The sequence below is a fragment of the Labrus bergylta genome, chromosome 1 (genome assembly GCF_963930695.1).
Source record: "Labrus bergylta chromosome 1, fLabBer1.1, whole genome shotgun sequence".
Classification (NCBI taxonomy): domain Eukaryota; kingdom Metazoa; phylum Chordata; class Actinopteri; order Labriformes; family Labridae; genus Labrus; species Labrus bergylta.
The window spans coordinates 31,938,196-31,958,195 of NC_089195.1; the positions used below are offsets into that span (position 1 = coordinate 31,938,196).

The following is a 20,000-nucleotide window of genomic DNA, read 5'->3' on the forward strand; positions in this document are numbered from 1 at the left end:
GCACTTATTTAAATGAGTTATAATGCAGACTTCTCCTTTCTATGCCCTGTTCAGGGTCCTTCCATCTGCCGGGTCGAGCTTAAGTCGTGCTCATAACGTGTAGTCTGACCTCGGCGTTAGACCGACTTCTACAATTTTTCATGGTTCTGCAGCTCTGCAGCTCATCCCACAAATGCACATTCCTTACAAATGTGGCACCATTTAAAAGGGAAATAAACAGGCTTTCCAACGGTATAAGATTGATTGCTAAGAAGCATTGTTACAACAAAGAAACAATCTACCAAACACAAATGTCCTTACATTTTGTGTAATGTTTATAATAAACAACCTTTGGCCCTGTTTCCCTGAAATATCACCTGTGTTAACAAAGACATACTAGCAGGCTTTTGTTTTGGAAACTATGTTGGTAAAACAGTAAAAACTAAGATTCCAGTCCCTCATTATCATGGATCCATGAAGGAATTAATAAAAAATTAAATTAATACCACAATGGCAGTGTATTAAAAAAATGTTGTTTCAATGGGAGTCAATGGCACAAAAAAATGATGGAATAAAGGTGTGATTTTTTTTTTTTTAACACAGTGTATTAAAGAGTTGAGAAATAAATGTTCATGAAATTTTAAAATTCACCCCAAAATACACACCTGTGGGAAAATGTATGCAATATGCATCAACACAACAAAAATGATCCACAAAAAACTGTCTTTAAACATCAAGAAATGCACCAGGACTACAGGAGGGTTAAAAGGTGACATATTCACACTACAGTGGAATTAATCGACTTTTTAAACATCATGTTAAAGTACTGAGTGATTCCAACATCTTCAAAATGAAACACTTTTATTTAATCAGTTAATGATGTCGGCTGAAGACTCCCAGTGTTCATATCAGGACAGAAAATGTAAGAAGTGAAAGTCCTTGCTGGAACTTTGATTTGGAGTTGAGTGTTTCAGTCCTGACAGATCTGTGTTTTACCGTCCACCCCACGAGCTCTCCTCAGGTTGTAATGGCTCGCTCTGTCAAATCACTGTTGGTGTAAAAAAAACATCCATTCAGATCCAGAGAAGCCACCCGAAGTGAAAACACCGAGTGTGTTCAGCTGCTCTGACGGAGAACGTCCTTGAGACAGTAAAGATTTTCTGTTTAGAGTTTAAGTCTCTTCGATTCTATTTAACATCTTCAAAGAGGACACATGTACGTAGGATTAATAACCCCCCTGAATAAACCGCATAAAACCTAAAGCATGTTTTTTATTTGATCGTTATAAGTCCATGATAACGTCCCAGAATGCCCTCTGTCATAAAGGCCGTCATCATCTCCGTCTGCCCTCTGAGCTGTGAGGGAGGCACAAGATTAGTCGACTGCTGGCCGGGGCTATTGATCAACCATCAGAACTTTGGATATATGGACACACACACACACACACACACACACACACACACACACACACACACACACACACACACACACACACACACACACACACACACACACACACACACACACACACACACACACACACACACACTCTAAAACTGATTTATGGTGACAAGTAACATCAATCATTACTATTGATCAAAGCAAACAGCCTGCACCAGATTCTCTCTCTCTTTCCTCTCTCTCTCTCTCTCTCTCTTTCTCTCTCTCTCTCTCTCTCTCTCGCCCCCTCTCTCTCGCCCCCTCTCTCTCTCTCTCTCTCTCTCTCTCTCTCTCCCTCGGCCTCTCTCTCTCTCTCTCTCCCTCAGCCTCTCTCTTTCTCTCTCTCTCTCTCCCTCGGCCTCTCTCTCTCTCTCCCTCTCCCTCTCTCACACACACCTGCACAGATGTTTACTCAGCAGCTGTAACTCTCCATTATTTACTATACATCCCTCTCTCTCTCTCTCTGTCTCTCCCTCTCTTTCTTCCTCTCTCTCTCTTTTTTAGCTGCGGTACCAGAAGTGTCTGGTGGCTCGACCCCCCTCCCAGAAGGCCGGCGGCTCGTCTCCCCCCGGCGACTCGGTGTCCCGCCGCGTCTCGACCAGCGTGAAGCGAGGCGTCCTGTCGCTCATCGACACCCTCAAACAGAAGAGACCCGTCACCGAGTTGCCGCAGTAACCACAGTTGAACCTTACTCATTCCCTGCCGCAACACCCCCCCCCCCCCCCCCCCCACCACCTCGTCACCATGGTAACTAGTCACATCTCTTGCCAAAAACCCGTCACCATCATAGACCCCGGTATCCATGGAAACACAACAAAGTCCGCAGGGTTTGCAACTGTTCCTTCGCTTTCCTTGAGTTCAAATTTGAGTTTCAACTTAAATCTGCTTCTTCTTCAAAAAAAAAAAAAACGGAGGTGAATAATGACTCGTCAAGAAGGAATAACCACGGAGGAACCACCATGGTCGTCACGGTGAAGTGTACATAGAAGTAAAGGAGTGAGGACAGGAGAGCTCAAAGTGAAGAAGAAGGAAGTGTTCCTTCATGCCTAACCTGTTGACCTGTTCATGCTCTACGTTGTATTTGTGTCCCGTGCCTGTGCTGCCAGCATGACCTCGCACACCTGGCCCCGCCCTCCTCTCATACAACCTGGTTGTCCTGTTAGTCGTTAGAGGCTTTAACCCCTCCCCCCTCTCTGACCCCTCAGTGTCATTACCCTCAATAGACTCTAATGTAACAAATGAAGGGGGCGGGGCTATGGTGAAGCCATCAACCTGAGTGTGAGATGAATGAAAGAAGGACGCTGCTACAGAATCATTCGATCGAACCGTCAGTCTGTGCACTCGCCCCCGGTCCGCCCCCGGTCCGCCCCCGGTCCGCCCCCGTTCAACTGATCCTGCATGAACTTTTGATATATATAAAAAAAAAAAAATCTCCACTATATCAACACACTGCTGCTGCTGCTGCTGCTGCTCTCAAGAGACTGAAGAGGTGACAAATCAAAGCCACGCTGTTTTTTTGTCTTTCTTTTTCTCATTTTCTCTTTTTCTTCAACTGTGCACGAGCGGTGACCTTTCACCAGGAAACATCACTTCTTATTCTTCCTGTTTCATGTTGTGGTGTCCTTCTTTTGTTATCGTTTGGAAGATGACAGACTATAGCCATACTGGAGGAGGAGGAGGACAGAGCGGAACAGGAGACATCAGCATGCTGCTGCTGCTGCTTGATACACATGCTGGAGGAAATTAGACATTTTTATTCCTTTAGCTCCCACCTCAGCAGAGACTTTATGAGAGGATCGCCGACAGGAAAGGCCAGAGGGAATCATGCATAGAAGAAGACTGGAAGGAATGTGTTTTTGTACCTGGGTGTGGTGGCGAGGATTTTTGTTTTTTGTCCACAGCTGGGCGGCTGAACTTTTGAGGAGGCGAGGAGCAGAGAGCGCCCGCCTCCATCCGGCCTCGGCTGATTTTCCCGAGAGAGAAAAAGCCAAAAGAGAGAGAGACATGTTGACTCGACCCAACAGGACCGTCCTGGGCTGCTAAACATCTCCAGGGTTCTGTTCACTTGAACGCACCTTCATCGTGTTTTCATTGCCTTCTTTCTTTTGTTTTTGTAAGACTGTTTTTCATCTGTGCCACAAATCACTCTCTTTGTTTCGTCTCACACAAATCTCAATTCCACTCTGCTAGCTTCTGAAATCACACATCTGACCAGCGTGGATGTAAAGGTAAAAACTAATGAAGTCCTTTCGAACAGTGAGCACATGACAGGAGCTCACTGCCACACATTTAGGGTCACGACCTCAGTTTCAGAGCGCTTCTCATCGGTGATTACTGTTGCTAGGTTACGGAAGTTGTCTTGCGGCACTTGTGCTTCCCTTAGCAGTGACCGTAAAGTCTGTTTTAAATTCCTCTTTATGCTTAATATTCGATCTTATCTGAGGAAATGTCACCAAGAAAACAATTTAAAGAATCCTGTCTTTGCATAAGACTCGGAAAAAACGGAAGTCCCACCCCTCTTTTGTTTCGATTGGTCGATGAGAGAGAAGTGACAGACGAGTGTTAAAAACTATTTTCAGCTGTGAGCGCAGCGGGCAAAAAAAAACATTTTTTAGACTTAAGACGCTGAGTGCTGAAAACGCTGAACTACACCATTGGTTAAATCCCTTCATCGCACAGCTGTTGACCAATCACAGAGCGGCAACTGTAAGTACACATCGCTGTAAACTCACTCCACATGTTGAACCGTGTGACAGTAGGCAGCGTCATTCTCAGCCTTTCTAAAACCAACAACACAAATAATTTAGGGCTGCATGGAGGTGCAGTGGTTAGCGCTGTTGCCTCACAGCGAGGAGGTTCCTGGTTTGAATCCCGGGTCTGACAGGAGCCTCTCTGTGTGGAGTCTGCATGTTCTCCCCGTGCATGTGTGGGTTCTCTCCAGCTTCCTCCCACAGTCCAAACACATGCTCCTTAGGTTAACTGGTGAGTGTATGTGTTCGTCTCTATATGTCAGTCCTGTGATTGACAGGTGAACAGTCCAGGATGTAACCCCGCCTCTCGCCCAATGACAGCTGGGATCGGCTCAAGCCACCTGCGACCCCAAATAGGAAAAAACAGGCATACTGTAGATAATGTATGGATAGTCCCGACTTCACCTATATTCCCCTCTTTGCGTTCAGACCTTGAAAATGTCTGGAAACTATCCTGCAGTTTTGTTTTTATTTCTCGTGTGTGAAAACAGCAGATATCCGGCTGTAGAGCTAGAAGTGTAAATTGAGATTTCGGTGAGAAACTGAAGCCAACGTCACCTTCTTTTTGTCACGAGGATGTCGAAATGTGAATGAAACGACAACATCTGTGTATTAATCAACGTCATAAGCTATGTTTTTATTTTCATTTTCATTTTTGAATGTCGAGTTTTCTGATGAAATGCCTTTTTTTTTTTATTATTCACCAAATGGCCAAAGTGTAAAATAGTGATATACATTGTTGTAGATATGATAAATACGAGAGCAAATAATGAAAATAGGAGAAGTGATCGGACATTCTAGCAGCTGTCGATTACGTTGATGCTGAATCTTAACTGAGCAATTATCTATGCATTCTTTTGATCGCTGAAACAGAAAGTCGTAAATCTCCTTTGCATGCCCGTGGACGGTGGAAAGAGCGACTGTATGTACTGAACAGAAATATTTTTTATTTTATTTATTCTATTTTATAAAGGGTATATACTGATTTTATTAGTTTGGGCAGGTAAAGTCTCCGGACTTTGGTGTCATTGTCTCGGCCTCTGGTTAACTCACAACACGCTCCGCTTTGCAGAAACAACCGGCAGAAAGAGGAAAATATATCTTCACCCCTGTACAGTGCACTCAGAGCTGGGGGTCCACTGCTGGATGAGGGGAGGAGGAAGGAGGAGGAAGGAGGAGGGAGGAGGAGAGGGAGGAGGAGGAGGAGAGAGGAGGAGGAGAGAGGAGGAAGGAGGAGAGGGAGGAGGAGGAGAGAGGAGGAGGAGAGGACAGAGAGAGGAGGAGGAGAGAGGAGGAGGAGGAGGAGGAGGAGGAAGGAGGAGAGGGAGGAGGAGGAGAGAGGAGGAGGAGAGGACAGAGAGAGGAGGAGGAGGAGACAGCAGTGGACTCCCAGCGTCTCTGTCAAACTCACACATTTCCCACAGGTGGATGTGTTGGCTTCCGTTCGCTGCTCACTGATTTGTACACTTTATCAATGTAACCAGTTGTGAGAATAAACAGCATTATAATATAGAGCCACTGTTCTGGTGTTTGCGTTAAGCTTTTTTGATGTTGTCGACTGAATTATCCAGTTTTTCCTCTAATGGTATGTTGTGTGTTTGTCACTTGAACATCAGCCATTCAATCTGTTCACGACTCTGATTGCGTCGTTAGTTTGAGATCTGAAGGTCTGGAAAGAAAGCCGAGTAAGACTGACGGAATGTAAAACTGAATTATATACATTTCTTTAACTTTCCAATCCTTTCTGTCATCTTGTGATATCAAATCGAGGTTTATCGTACTCACAGGGTTTAAATCATTGGAAAAATATCTCAAATTTCAAATGCCATGCTCGACTATACGGTCAACTCTGAGTTCGTTTTCATCGGGGTTGGGGTGAGTTAGCAGAGAGAACTCCCATGATTCCCCGTCAGCCTCGACGTCCTCTTTTTGTTATTGTTTTGATTGAGAGAATTTTACAAACCTGTGCGTTTAAAACTGCAGTGAGGAGCTTTAATCTGGTCATAGAACAGACTGTAATGAATACTGATGCTTCTATATTAGCTACAAAAGATAACAAGAATTTTTCTAATTTAGAATCACTTTTTAGAAGTCCTCTGCTTTATGATTGCTCACTGTAGTGTTGGGTCAGTTCAATAGTTTAATTGGGTTAGGGTAGGGTAAGGTAACACACTTGTCTATAATCCAGGTGGGGGGGGGGGCGCCGGATGGACTAGCGGTTATGTCGCACACCCAATGTACGGCGGCTGTAGTCCTCGTTGCAGCAGCCGTTCATTGGAATCCGACCTCTGACCTTCGCTGCATGTCGTCCCCCCCTTGTTCCAATATTTCCTGTCTTTCTCCTTCATATCAAATGAAGGCAAAAATGCTCCAAAAAACACAAAACAATTTATGATCCAGGCAGGGAGACGCAGGAGGAGGATGTAGATACTTGGGGCAGCTGAGAGTGGGAGGACCGGGACGGACGCCGAGAGGGAGAACCAACACTCCTGCCACTCAAAGAACTGGAGGACGGGAGGGAGATGGGCGGCAGGACAAAATCTGACAGCTTTGACACGTTCTGCGCGGTGACCTCTTCTTTCAGTTTCACCTTTCCCCTGAGCTTAAGACGGCTCTCCGGTTCAGCTGCGTCCTTCTGGGTCGTCACTGCGTTTTGTCTCTGCACCTGCCTCGAGGCCGCAGGCGGAGCGGGCCGGGCAGGGGAGGAGGTGCTAAAGACTGTCTGCTTGGATTCCACGGCTGGAGCGTCGATCAGCTTGTGTGCGAGGGCGGTGATGGGAGACAGGTGTTTGGGGGGGTTAGCTGAGGATATCAATGTCAGTGTGAGACGAGGGAATCTCCTCGCTTTCGTTTTTGTGAGACGCCTCTTCGCCTTCTTCTTTGTCGGTTTCTTCTTGGAGACGGTTGTCGTCGACCTGTACGTTTGTTTCAGTCGCTGTTTGCCCTTTCGCTTTTGCCCCTTCTTCTTCTTCCCTCCGTTAACCTCCTCCTCGTTGTTTTCACATTTCTGCTCCTCTTGTTCTGAAGGTGTGAATCCATCTTTTCCGCTCACACTTTCCCCTCCCGCTTGGCGCTCTTGGCCCGAGGGGGATGAAGGTTTGCTGCCTGCTGAAGCGCCTCGATTCTTCTTGCTTTTCCCTTTTTTACCCGTTTTCGATTGTTCGGGAAGGATTCCACCCAGGAGGCCCTTTGCCGCCGCCCTTGCCAGCACGTCCTGGACTGTTTCTACTTTTGTAGGATCGGCCTTGGAAAAAAAAAAAAAAGCAAAGATTTGATGTGAAGATACAACTCATTAAAAACTACAGGCCTCGAGAGTAACATACAAATAAGGAGATTCTATACAGCATCAACAACAACTACAAGAAGAATGCTGCAGAAATGAGCCACAAGCAATAAAGAGAGCCTGCAGGGGACGATGGAGAGCAAGGGTCTCGGGGGGCTTGGTGGCTTTTACATCCTTACAGATCAGAGTGTGGGAGATAATTGGAAAGATAGCACTAGTCCCTGTCATAAGGCACTTATCTTTTCCACTCCTTCTCCCTTTGTGGGTAAACAACAGCCTCGCTAGCAACTCAGAAAGCTGTTCAATACTGCTGGTGAGCTACATGCTAACAGTGACAATGCTTGCATGATAAGCTTTTCATGCTCAGCATCTTATTTTATCACATGGACATGCATCAATTTTCTTGATAGCACTACATACTTCCATATATATATTCTACGTATTACTGGCAATGACAGAAATACTGTTTTTATTCAGTTTTTAAGGTCACATATTCTCCTCTTCAACCAGTTTAAATAAGTCTCAGAGCTCCCCAAAACATGTCTGTGAAGTTTCTTGTTCTAAATCCACTCTGATCCTGTATTTGATCATGTCTATAAACCCCTCTATTTCAGCCCTGCTCAGAACAGGCTGTTTCTGTGTCTGTACCTTTAAATATGTAAATGAGCTGTGTCTGACCACGCCCCCTCTCTGGAAGGGCTCGGGCTTTCTCGCTCCATGTCCTATTGTTTACGGTGAGAAGGCAGACTCAGAGGGCAGAACAAACACCTAGCTGTGGGAGTGTCACCCACCTTGTGATGTCATGAAGGGAAAATCTCCAAAACCGCCTGTTTGAGCACACATTTTCTGAAAAGTGGAGCAGGCAAAAGACGGAGAGGATGGACTTTTCTCATGATGGGGGGGTTTGTAGACGGACTAGAGACACATATAAGTGGTCAAGTGTATTTTGCATAGTTTGTGACCTTTAAAGCAACAATATGTAACTTTTCCAACGTACAAAAGGAGTTTCAAAGTTCAGAAGATACAGGACTGAGTATGTTGCCGGCAGGTCATTTGGCACATATTTTGCTCCCTGTGAACATAGAGTATGTGCAAAGGGATCGAATGTGTCTTCTTCTGCAGTGACATCTTAATGGAGTGAAAATCCCTTTAACTCCCCTGTAAGCTTTTGTCTCCCCCATCCTCCCCCCTCTGAGTCATCAAACTGTGTTTTATCTCCTCTCCAATAAAAGTGAAATAATGTTCAGTGCACAGCTTTAAAAAACTGCATATGCATTTTTAATTCACTCTGAAATGCTTCTTCATTATGTGCTTTGAGTCACCTATAAGCTCTCACACTTTAATTACTTTGACAAACTGAGAGTCTGTAATCAAACGGAGAAGATTACAGTTCACAGATTAGAGGCGTGAATGATGGCTGTATGTGTCGGATGTGTTTAAGGGACCAATCTGTACGATATCTACTGACTGAGATGATAAAGTGACCTTACTATAAGATCAGACATTAAGGAAACATGCTATGTTGAAGTGCTGGCTTCTCTGACAACAATGCAGCAGCCAGTATGTCCTCCTTCCTGGTCCTGAATGCTCTGGATTTGTTTGGACCAGCTTTTTTGAAAATTAAATCTGGTGTTTTTGGAGTCAGCCTCAAGTGGACACTTGATGAACTGCAGGATTTCTAAAGGAGTTTACTGCTTAGCATCACCTCAGCTGAGGTTCCAATTGCACTGTGACAATACAAAAAAATGGAGTTCAAACTAAGGATGTGCCACCTAAACCATTAAACAATCCTCACCCTTACAAGTCCTTGACAGAGTTACTAGTCAGTTAAACAAATTATTCAAACTCACGTTAATTCAGACCTGCGATGACGTCCCGATTTGGAGGTTTGAAAAAAAAGCTCACCCTACTTTTGAGTCATGTTTGAGTCGGGTGTAAATATCACAATCTACAATTCTACAATTCACTTAGCAGACGCTTTTATCCAAAGCGACGTACATCAGAGAGTAAGAACAACACAAGCAAGGATCTAGGAAAAAGGACCAATGTCAGTAAGAGCAAACGATCCGCTTTGAGTCTGATTGGACACACAGGTGCTGACAGGAAGTGACCAGAGGCAAAGCACAACATTGAGGGCAGTTCTTGAGAGCTCTAATCAGTATAGAAACCATCTTATAAGTCGTCATTATCAAACAAAAACCATCGTCATTACCATCCTCATCATCAATAATTTGGAGAGCATCATCATTAAGTTAGTAGGTATTCATGAAAGAGCTGGGTCTTTAGCTTTTTCTTAAAGGTGCAGAGGGACTCTGCAGATCCAATGGAGTTTGGAAGTTCATTCCACCACCGGGGGGCGACAGAGGATTCAATCTAAACAATAGATGCAAAGTAATTTTGGGATGAAATAAGAGACAAATTCAAAATCCCAGACTGAAATAAGAATGCAGCTTTTCAGGTTTGCTTTCTACTTTACAGACAAGACATTTGAGAAACAAAGCTTGCATCATAAAGTAGACGGTTTTTCTATGTGTCACCCTTTTAAGAGGGTTTTCGTGTTGCCTCATCCTCTCTCTCTCTCTCTCTCTCTCTCTCTCTCTCTCTGTCACTTCATGCTGCCTTGTGTCCTCGTCAGATCCCTTTCAATCGACCTCCAGCGCTGTTTGACAAGTTAAGAGTCGTCCATGCGAGCAGCAGTGAAACCACACCAAATGTGTCAGTGTAGCTAAATCTTCGGCTCTGATGTGACTTGAATCGTTGCAGTAGTGAATGATGATGTAATCAGACACGTTGATCATTAGATTCTAATTAATGTCTGTGTGTTATTGTGAGTCTATATTGATAAAACACAAACACACAGGCACAGTTCCCTCCCTGCACCATTTTTTTTTTTCGGGCTGCAGGGGATCAAACGAGCAGCCTCTCATTTCTGTCTGTTGTATTTTTCTTCTTTTTTTATGAGCTGAGCAAGAGAGGAAAGGGAGGAGGGGGAGGGGGGGGAGAAAAGAGGTGATGCAACAAGACTGAAGGGATGGAGGAAAGATACAGAAAAGAATCATTCATCTTTGCTGTAAAAAGCTGAAATATTTCACCAGCTCCGGCATATTTCATCCTAAATGTGCCTGTTTTTATGGAGTTTTGGAATAGCGCTGCAGTGTTTCACAGTGATAGTCATTGTGTGTGTGTGTGTGTGTGTGTGTGTGTGTGGGGGGGGGGGGGGGTGTCAGCTTGTGTGTGTGATGCAGACAAGCTGAGCTGACTGACCTCCCTGCAGACAGACAGTTAAAAAGTGCAGCATCAGCACAAGCGGAAGGTCTCGCTGCAAAGCAATCACACACACAAAGACACACACACACACACACACACACACACACACACACACACACACACACACACACACACACACACACACACACACACACACACACACACACACACACACACACACACACACACCAAACAATCTCTGTTACTCCTCATTCCCCAAACAAAACCCTGGCCCCTCTAACCGCCCCCCCCCCCCCCCCTCACTTTTTCCTCCCTCACTCTGCACGTCTAAACACCTTTTCATCGTCTTCCTCTCACCTGTCGGGAGAGCCGAGCGATGAAGCAGCCGTTTGTAAACGGAGACGATTCCAGCCTGAAGAACTTGGAGTCCGCCGCCTCTCCCGATTGGGAGTCGTCGGGGAAAATGGGACCGTTTACCCTGAGAGAGAGAAGAGAAACAGAGCAGGTGGAGAAGGATTTGGAAGGTACACAAATTCATCATTGTCACATTAATTCAAAGGAGTCGCTGTAAACAAATGAAAGTATTGCACTGAAGAGTTGACATTTTTCAGCAGAGGTATCATAAATTACCATGACAACCAATTTTTTTTAAAACAGTGTTACAGTCTAGACCTGCTCTCTTTGTAAAGTGTTGTTGGATTACATTTGTTGTCAATTTGCGCTCCACAGAAAAAGACTGATTGATGTATTCATTTAAAGCAGTATTTGGACATAAGCAGTACATGGTTGGGGTGCTGGTCTTCACAGGTGGGGTCCGACCTAAGGCGCTACCAGTCAACAGGTAAAGCAGGCAACTGCTTGGGGCCCCACCAGGGCAGTAAGCCCCCCCCCCAAGACTGGCAAACTATGTGCAGTAGGATACCTCCCTAATGAGGCCCCATTTCACAGCACTCACTCTCACCACCTCCTTCATTAAAATTAAACCACTGAAGGAAAGTGAAAAGAGGAACTATCTGTCTGGGAGTCAAAAAAGAAAGATGAAGAGCGTTGAATTCCTGGCAGACACAACGCTGGTTTGAGGGCCCCCCAATTATTTTTTGCCCCAGGGCCCCAACAGACTCTAGAATGGCCTGGGGCACCTTTGCAGCATGTCCCCCCCCCCCACTCTCTCTCCCTCTCAATGACTCCATCCCCTGTCCTGTCTCTTTATTAAAGGCATAAAAGCCCTCCTGAATAACCTTTTTTTTTAAAAATATAAACATTGTTAATAGTTGCCGAATGTAAAAGTTGAAATGCCCAGTTGTCTACTTTATGTGGAAGTGGTTTTGGGGAGTTGGTCCAGCAGATTGTTCAGCACAGAACCTGAGGACAAACATGTTTATTGGCCCTTCACAGCCAGCTGTCTCTGCTGGTAGCTCGATATACAACATCTGCTGTGAGCGCCCTCCACAAACGACATGTTACAAAATGTAGGTTTAGTATTCTCGGTGGACCGAACCCTGGATTACATTCTGTTAAAATATGGAAATGACGTGCTGCTGACCTTCATTCACATTAAAAAATTCTCAATGAAAGCCCTGTGAGGGTTTAAATCTGCACCCATTGCCATTTCAATCAGAGTGACTTTTCTCACACAAATTGATGGAAACACATAATGATTTAAACTTGAGGCAAAAACAAATGAAAATCTGAGAGATGTGCAGACTTTATTCCTCTCTGGAGGAGATGAGATTTACTTTTTTTAAGGTTTAAGATGTGAGGTTTTAAAGATGAACTTCAACATGAGTTTAAAAAACCAGAATCACCCTGACCTTTAATAAGGCTTTCACACAAAAACTCCTGATAAGTCCAGGAGGAGCTGTATGTGTTAACGCAAACACCCACATTTTTAGCCCGGACTTCACCCGGAGTTTCTCCTGCCAGACCCCCAGGAATTTTTCTGTAGCTACTTCCGCATTGTTTTTTTTTACGTCACGACTTACCGTACACTGTTGCACCTTTAGAATCACATTTTTAGAAAGGTGATGTGTTGTATCCGTGACTGCTTCAATCGTGAGGTCATGTGTGATAAACCCCTGGTTACAATTCTGCATCACTACAGCAGGTTGTATTTGTATGCACTGTTTCTATATTTCTGTTTCCTCGTCATATTGTGCAGGTGAGTGTTTGTTTCTAATTGGCTCTTTTGTCCTTTCTAAAATATGTTGCACAGACATTAGGTGAGCATTAACTCTTCCTCAGGTGTTGCAATAACCTGCCTTTTACGTGGCAGACTGTGTGCTGAGAGCAACACTCTGAAGAAGGCTGTTTGTGTTGCTACACTTGGGTTGTAACAAGACCTGTTTTAAGCAGTTTCTGTTTTCCAGAAGAGTGCCTTGATTCTTTCACCCTTTTTTTTTTAAATGTTTGTTTTCTTCACCAAAGATCACTTTTCTCACACTTCTCATGAACCTCACAGCTCCCCAGACTTCCTTTTTTTGTGCAATAGCTGAAACCACTGGAGATCGGTGACTGCACTTATTAAAGTTGCTTTTCCAACCAATTTAGATGATCATAAAGGAAATATCACAACAAACTTAAATCTGAAAAACGACATCTAAAAGAAGGAGCACGCTTATTTTATTCCACATGTGGTATCTCAACATGGAGTTCCCCTCATGTGGGCCTTTTGTAACTCAGGGTCAAGCGCTCTTCATGATTTGTTTGTGAATCCGGGTTGTTACAATGAGTTTACAACTTAAAAACGCAAGGAAAGAAGGAGTCAGTGGCACTCTCTCTGTATAACTATGCTGCAGCTTTTGAGACCGCTAATCTGTGCAAATGAATCAAAACACACATAAAGGGTTAAATGCACCTATAACTGCGCTGCAGAAGAAACAGCTTCTCTGTGCTCCACTGCTTGTAGCGCATAACTAAAGTATCCTTTATGCAGTCATTTGGGGAAAATGTGTCCCCTTACTAAAGCGTCTAATTCACAAACACCAGCGCTAACAGCCACACGCAGTTAAACCCTCGGTTGAGGGTTGGTGGTAACTGCGCCACAGTTTATCAGAGATGACAAACTTTTCCTGTTTCCTACTTCTGAATGTCTGTAAATAAAGTCTTGAATGTAACTTTTAACTCTTATTAATATAACCAGGAGTTAAATCTGTCGGCTGTCAGCAGCCCGACACTTCATTAACATCTGTGGAGACCGTCTGGAGCCCTTTTCCAGGTTGTCCTTGCTTTTTTTTTAAACGTCAAAACTCATCCTTCATTTTCAAATCTGGCATCAAAATAAACCCTGAAAATGAAGTATGAGTTTCCACTCCCCTTCTAGCTTATCGACTTCATGTGGAGAAAACAGCTCCGTCATCGTGACAGCACAGCTCCACACAGTGCAGACATCTTTCCTCCACAAAACAAGAGCAAACAGTACGGATCAGGACAGCTTTATGGGCATGTTTGTGCCTGAAATATCATCAGTGCTATATGCAGTGGCGATTCTAGAGTCTGTTTGGGCCCCAGGCAAAAACAGCTTTCATCACCATCATGTCTGCCTGCCAACGATTTACTCCTCTTCCTCTTCCTGTTTCTTTTTTCTCTCCTATAGATGGCTAATTCCTCTTCACTTTTCTTTGTTGACTTCCATTGACAAACTTTGGTTTTCACTGCAACGAGAGTGAGTGCTGTCAGATTCACCTCTGGTTATATGTGGATTACACTTTGAGATGGAGCAGATAGCGCAATTTTTTTTAAGCTACTAGCAGCCAAAATCCACGTTTAGTGAACCAGGCCGTCTTTGTAGAGACTTACCTAAAGTGTATTTCCTTCCTCCTTTAATTTTTAAAATGAGAAAATAACTGATTTTATGTGTTTTTGTTTTTTGTTGAAATATTTATTTGGGGGCTTTTTTGCCTTCTTTTGAAATGACAGTGGACAGAGAAGGAAATTGGGGGAGAGAGAGAGAGGATAGATGAAAGGAGCCACAGTTCGGACTTGAACCTGGGCCGCCCGCTTGGAGGACTATAGCCTCCATACATGGGGTGCTAGGCTATATGCGGCCCTTTATTTGATTGAATCTTTTTATACAGTATATACAAGGAAAGCATCTTTGTTGCAGTTTAGAATATTAACGTTATCTGCTTCATTTTCAGTCCTTACAGCACAGACAGGCGCTGCAGGAGATGTGTTGCTTTAAGGTGAAACAGCTGCTGATCGTCTCATTACACATTGGTAGGTCGATAAAAGAGCTGATGTGACTAAATATTATAACGCTTGGATTTCTTCAAGAGGACGGAAGGAGATCAGAAAATCACTCTGATGGAAACATCCTCTGAAAGTTTCTCCTCCTCGTTCACCCTCAGTGTTGGAGGAACCGCTGATCGCCCGCCGTCGGCCTCACGCAGATTTACACTCCCAGTAAACACAGACACCTGTGTTGTCAGTATATGCACAGATACGACGTCCTCTTGTCATATTGACAGTACGCAGACTTTATTTACCGCCTCACTCTCTGTCTCTTAAAGTCCCTCCAGCAGCCTGTAACACACAGATAAAGCTCTGCGCTCGCTTTAATTGGGCTTCTGCAGTTATAAAACACATTCAGATGAACAGCTGTTTGAGCTGAGCTATTTGTTTACGAGGCTATGAAATGAGCTCTGACACTCTATGCTAATCTTTAATAGTCCATTTAGTCTCATATTGTCATTTGGTGTTCATTGTGAGGACTGCACTTAAAGATTTTACATCAGATGTTTGAACGATGCGTAGTGGATGAGTCCAGCATCGTGACACTGTCTAGCAACTATTTCTGTTTTTTAAAATACAGATTCAAATTGCTCCCTTTTTATAAACAGCAATTAATCGCTGAATTTCAAAAGATAAATCACAACTAATGACATGTTGGAAATGTCATTATTTTGCAGTTCTCGACAATTTTTGTTCTGTTTTTATTTTGGATTTTATCTTAACGCATGTTTGATTTTCTTCCTGTTTGAATAAAAACCTCCTTTTTTTTTGGATTTTGTCTTAACCCATATCTGCTTATCTGCTTTTCTTCTAGTTTGAATAAAAACCTGCTTTTATTTTGACGGAAAATTAGGGATTTCAGGTGTATCAAAAGTTACAACATTTACTACCACGGAAAAAGTAACTAGCTACAGATCTAAAAGTTGATAAAAATAGCTAAGGGAAGGGTAAACAAGGTGGATTTTTAATTTTTTGACTTGAGCTGTCCAGGAGGTGAAGGAGAAAAAATAGCACGCGATTTAATGTGATTAAAAATAATGAATATTCACTTCTGACCTTAATCACATCGCAGTTAACGCTGACAGCTCTAGTTTCAACATTTGATTGCTTCTAACCATTTAGGGTGGAGGCTATCAGGATTGTTGTGAAGTTGGTCCTTCGGCCTCATTCAGCTTTTCACAAACACCTTCAGGAGCAGTGTCTTTCACAAGGCCAGGTGACATGAGCAATAGTGTTTAATTCAAGTTGCTGCTCTGCCAGCTGTTACCTATTAACCTCTGATGACAAAGCTGTCTCAAGAGCTTCAGCTGCAGGGGGCGGAGTCAAGCGTTTTCTGACCGGGGTGGCCAGGAGAGTGTGAGGATTACTAAGGACGTTTTCACATTAGGCATGATTGTTTCGCACAGTGCCTGAGCACGATTGCTCCCCCCTCCCCTCTCCCCCGCTGGTCTGCGTTCACATTAGTAGTATTACTTTGTGCCTGAGTGCACTAGGTACACATTCTGATACAGCAGGAGGAAGTGTGCACGTAGTCGGTTTGCAAGTCCATCATGGTAACTGCGGATGTTTTTTGTTGTTTCTGAGACACCAACAACGACCCTCTTTCTACACAAACATCTACCGTGCAGCTCAGAGGACAAAACAGGCCCGTGCTGCACTGATACGACCCTTTTGAATCAAAAGGAGTCGTTTAGAATTAATTCATATATAGACAAACATTTACCTCCTGGGTCCAATAATCTTGCATAATCCCTGTGGTTGTGAAAAGCAAAATAACTAAATTCCTGCTTCTTATACATTTTAAAGGAGACATATTATGAAAAGTCCTCTTCTACAGTGTTTCTGAACATATATTTGGGTAACCTGAGTGTCTACTGACCCACAAAATGTGAAATAAACCCATCCAGTCCTTTGTTTGTGGTCTGCATAAGTCAACACAGAGAAAAATGCTCTGTTTCAGATGTGCTCTCCTTGTGACGTCACAGTGGGATTCTAGTAAAAAAAAAAAAAAAAATCCCCTCCCCTCCCCTGGTATCTCCACCCATAGACTCCACCCCCATGCCGAGAACAAAACTTTTACACAGGTCGGCCATTTTTATTCTCTCTACAGAGGAGTGATGTCTACGGGGAAAACTCGGGGGGGGGGGGGGGGGGGTCATTTCTTTTAAAGAGACACACACACCAAAACGGAGCGGTCACAAACCTCCTCTGGTGCTTGATTCATGTTATATTTTGACCAAAGCACAGCACAGATGTTTCCTTTAGACCACAGGGGACTGTTTGCTACTGTTTGACTGTAGCATGTGAGCTTCGCTATAAGCAGACAGTCACCTGTTTCTGTTTCTCTCTGTTGGGTCCAAGAAAGAAACCTGTGTTTAAACACCTTCTGTTTTCTGTTATTCTTTAAATGCACCAGGAATAACTAGCATGTGTGTGTGTGTGTTTACCTGAAAGGCAGCAGTTTGGAGGGAGTGTGTGTTTTCTCTAACACTCTTTTCACCAGCTGTTCGTTTTCCTCGGGATAAACTGAGCGCGTGCAGTAGACCACCGTCTGAACCTTTGGGACTGACGGACAGAGAAAACATTGAACAGAGACAATCGTCCTTTTTTTTTTTTTTTTTTTAAATTGATGGCATGTTATCAATGGTATGCATGGAAAAAACACAACACTATGAATTTGAAGCTTCATCCAAAGGCAGCTGGACTTCATTGAAGATCTTGGAGAGGTTTTACCTCTCCTCAGAAAAGCTTCTTCAGTTCTGAACTCACTTTGAAGAGGACAAAGTGCACATCCTGGCCAGGGAAGACCGTTGGTTTGAAAGGGGAGTTAAAGACGCCTTCTATGTTAAGATGGAAAAATCATCCCTCAACAGAGGTGGTGGTCTGAGACGCAATCTATCACCAAGCTACAATGCTGTTTTGAATTCCCCACTCCCATCATGTAACATGTGACCCCAACGTCCCACAAATGACTCTCATGCGAGTCATCCTTTATGATTAGCATGCTATGCTATCCTATGCTAATCATCCACAGAGGCTTTAATTCATAGCACCATCCACCAGTTTGTTGAGATAAGAAGAAGCCTTTTGGAGGAGAGGTGAAACGTCTTCAAGATCTTCAACCAAGTCAAGTTGTTTGGTTTGGATCAAACTTTGAATTTACCATGAACTGGATGACTGAGAACCTACACAGTCAACACTATATGAATCAGAATCAGGTTTGTTGCCAAGTATGTTTACACATACGAAGAGTTTGGCTCAGTGATTAAGGTAAAAAAACAAAACAAAAAAAAATTAAAGGTCACATATTCTCCTCTTCAACCAGTTTAAATAACATGTGTCAAAACATGTGTGTGAAGTTTCTTGATCTAAATCCACTCTGATCCTGTATTTGATCATGCCTATGAACCCCTCTATTTCAGCCCTGCTCAGAACAGGCTGTTTCTGTGTCTGTACCTTTAAATATGTAAATGAGCTGTGTTTGACCACGCCCCCTCTCTGGAAGGACTTGGGTGGCTCAGACTTTCTTTTGAATCAGCACCTCTGCTGTGAGTCTCTCCTCTTTCCAAATATTTCAGCATCTATGTATCTGTGCGTGTCCTCTCGATTAGTACTTACAGGAGAGAGCGTGTGCGAGAAGTCGTGCCTGCTGCGTGGCCATTGTTTGTTTCTTCTTCTGCGATACTGAACCGTACGACAAGTCATGCAGCAGATCCCAATCTGTCAACAGAACGAAACTGATCTTTTTAGTGAAAAAATAAAAAGGGACAAAACCTCTTTATATAACTATCAATAACATTAGAATATTTTATTTTTTAGAAGTTAAGATTTTGATCTCAATCTCAGTTTCCATATTGTTACTGTCCCTTTCCCTACCATCCCCTTATACATTTATTGTGGCAAATTTTCGCATTTCGCATTTTTAATATGGGACTTAATGGAGCTTCCTTGGCTTTTGGGCCAGCCTCAAGTGGCCACTCGAGGAACTGCGGGTTTTTTTGCACTCCAGCATCTGCTTCATTTTACAACCTTGATGTTGCCGCTTGAATGTACCTCCGTGTTCGCTGTGCATTGTGGGTACAGGGTCATTGAGGGCGGAGGATGAGCACTGAGGTAGTACTATGATGACTTTTAAACGCTGAACACTGGCGTTCCACTCGTCCAGACCAGAGAACGCCTCTGACAGGACTCGAAAATCTGCATTGGACATAGATTAGCAACGTAAAACTAAAGCGTTTCTACAGAAGGAATGAATCTATGAATATAAATGTTTGAACGTTTTCTCACTTTTGATGTCCATTAGTGCGAGCAGTTCTTTTATCTCTTCCATGTGTGAAGCTGTGTGATCAGCGGCACACACCAACACTCGGCCAGAGCGCTCAGCAGCCACTACGGCTACGTGAGCCACAGTGACGGCAGAGAAAGACCCCGCCACCAGGACGTCACCTTTTTCAAACAGCAGGGGGCGTAATGCGCTCACCGCCACGCACACACTTCTGTCCTGCAAAGAGACACAAACACAGGTGCAGACCATAGACTGTGTAAGATATGGACGTAGTCTCAGTGATGTCACCTATTGGTTTCTGAACAATGGCGGTCGCCATATTGGAAATCCTATCTCAACATTTGATCAATCTAGTAAGGGGCAAAGAGGTGGAGCTGAGGCAGGTCTGTAGCCCTTTGGCAAACACTACAATGTGTCCACCTGTCAGTCAGATCAGCATCTAATTATGCAAATTTATGAGTAACTCTATGCCTTATTAAAATCTAAGCTGATGAGTTATAGAAATGTAAGCCTCTGTCGGTGGGAATCAATAAAGAAACTAACAAATGATGCTAAATTTGTTTTTTGAACCAGGTTGTAAACATGTTTATTTCTGCAGTAGAAGTAAGCATTTGAATGTTGGGACCTAAGGGATTCCCTGGCTTTTGCAGCCAGCCTCAAGTGGACACTGGAGGTACTGCAGTTTTTTTGCACTCATCTATTGGCTGAATTTTTTAACACAGGACGTTGCTGCTTGGTGTAAACACAGAAAACTACATTTAAGGTAAAATTATATATTTTTTTAAGTTGCTTCCCTCAGTAAGGC

The 20,000-nt window shown here is 43.7% G+C and overlaps 2 protein-coding genes across 2 annotated transcripts in view; one reads left to right on the forward strand and one right to left on the reverse strand.

The window, feature by feature from the left end:
- Nucleotides 1-4,870, forward strand: part of LOC136180332 (amyloid beta precursor protein binding family B member 2-like) — a 37,465-nt gene extending 32,595 nt beyond the window's left edge. The window contains 1 exon segment of the mRNA XM_065959287.1: nucleotides 1,924-4,870. Coding sequence (XP_065815359.1) covers nucleotides 1,924-2,094 — 171 coding nt within the window. The 3' untranslated portion in view covers nucleotides 2,095-4,870.
- Nucleotides 4,871-5,479: 609 nt separating this feature from the next.
- The window catches only part of LOC110004085 (putative methyltransferase NSUN7), a 22,410-nt gene continuing 7,889 nt past the window's right edge, over nucleotides 5,480-20,000 (reverse strand). Inside the window, exons 7-12 of the mRNA XM_029282649.2 lie at nucleotides 19,198-19,411; nucleotides 18,964-19,107; nucleotides 18,529-18,630; nucleotides 17,358-17,475; nucleotides 11,038-11,158; nucleotides 5,480-7,413 (exon numbers count right to left, since the gene is read on the reverse strand). Of these exons, the coding sequence (XP_029138482.2) occupies nucleotides 6,559-7,413; nucleotides 11,038-11,158; nucleotides 17,358-17,475; nucleotides 18,529-18,630; nucleotides 18,964-19,107; nucleotides 19,198-19,411 (1,554 nt within the window). The 3' untranslated portion in view covers nucleotides 5,480-6,558. The remainder of the gene's footprint in view (nucleotides 7,414-11,037; nucleotides 11,159-17,357; nucleotides 17,476-18,528; nucleotides 18,631-18,963; nucleotides 19,108-19,197; nucleotides 19,412-20,000) is intronic.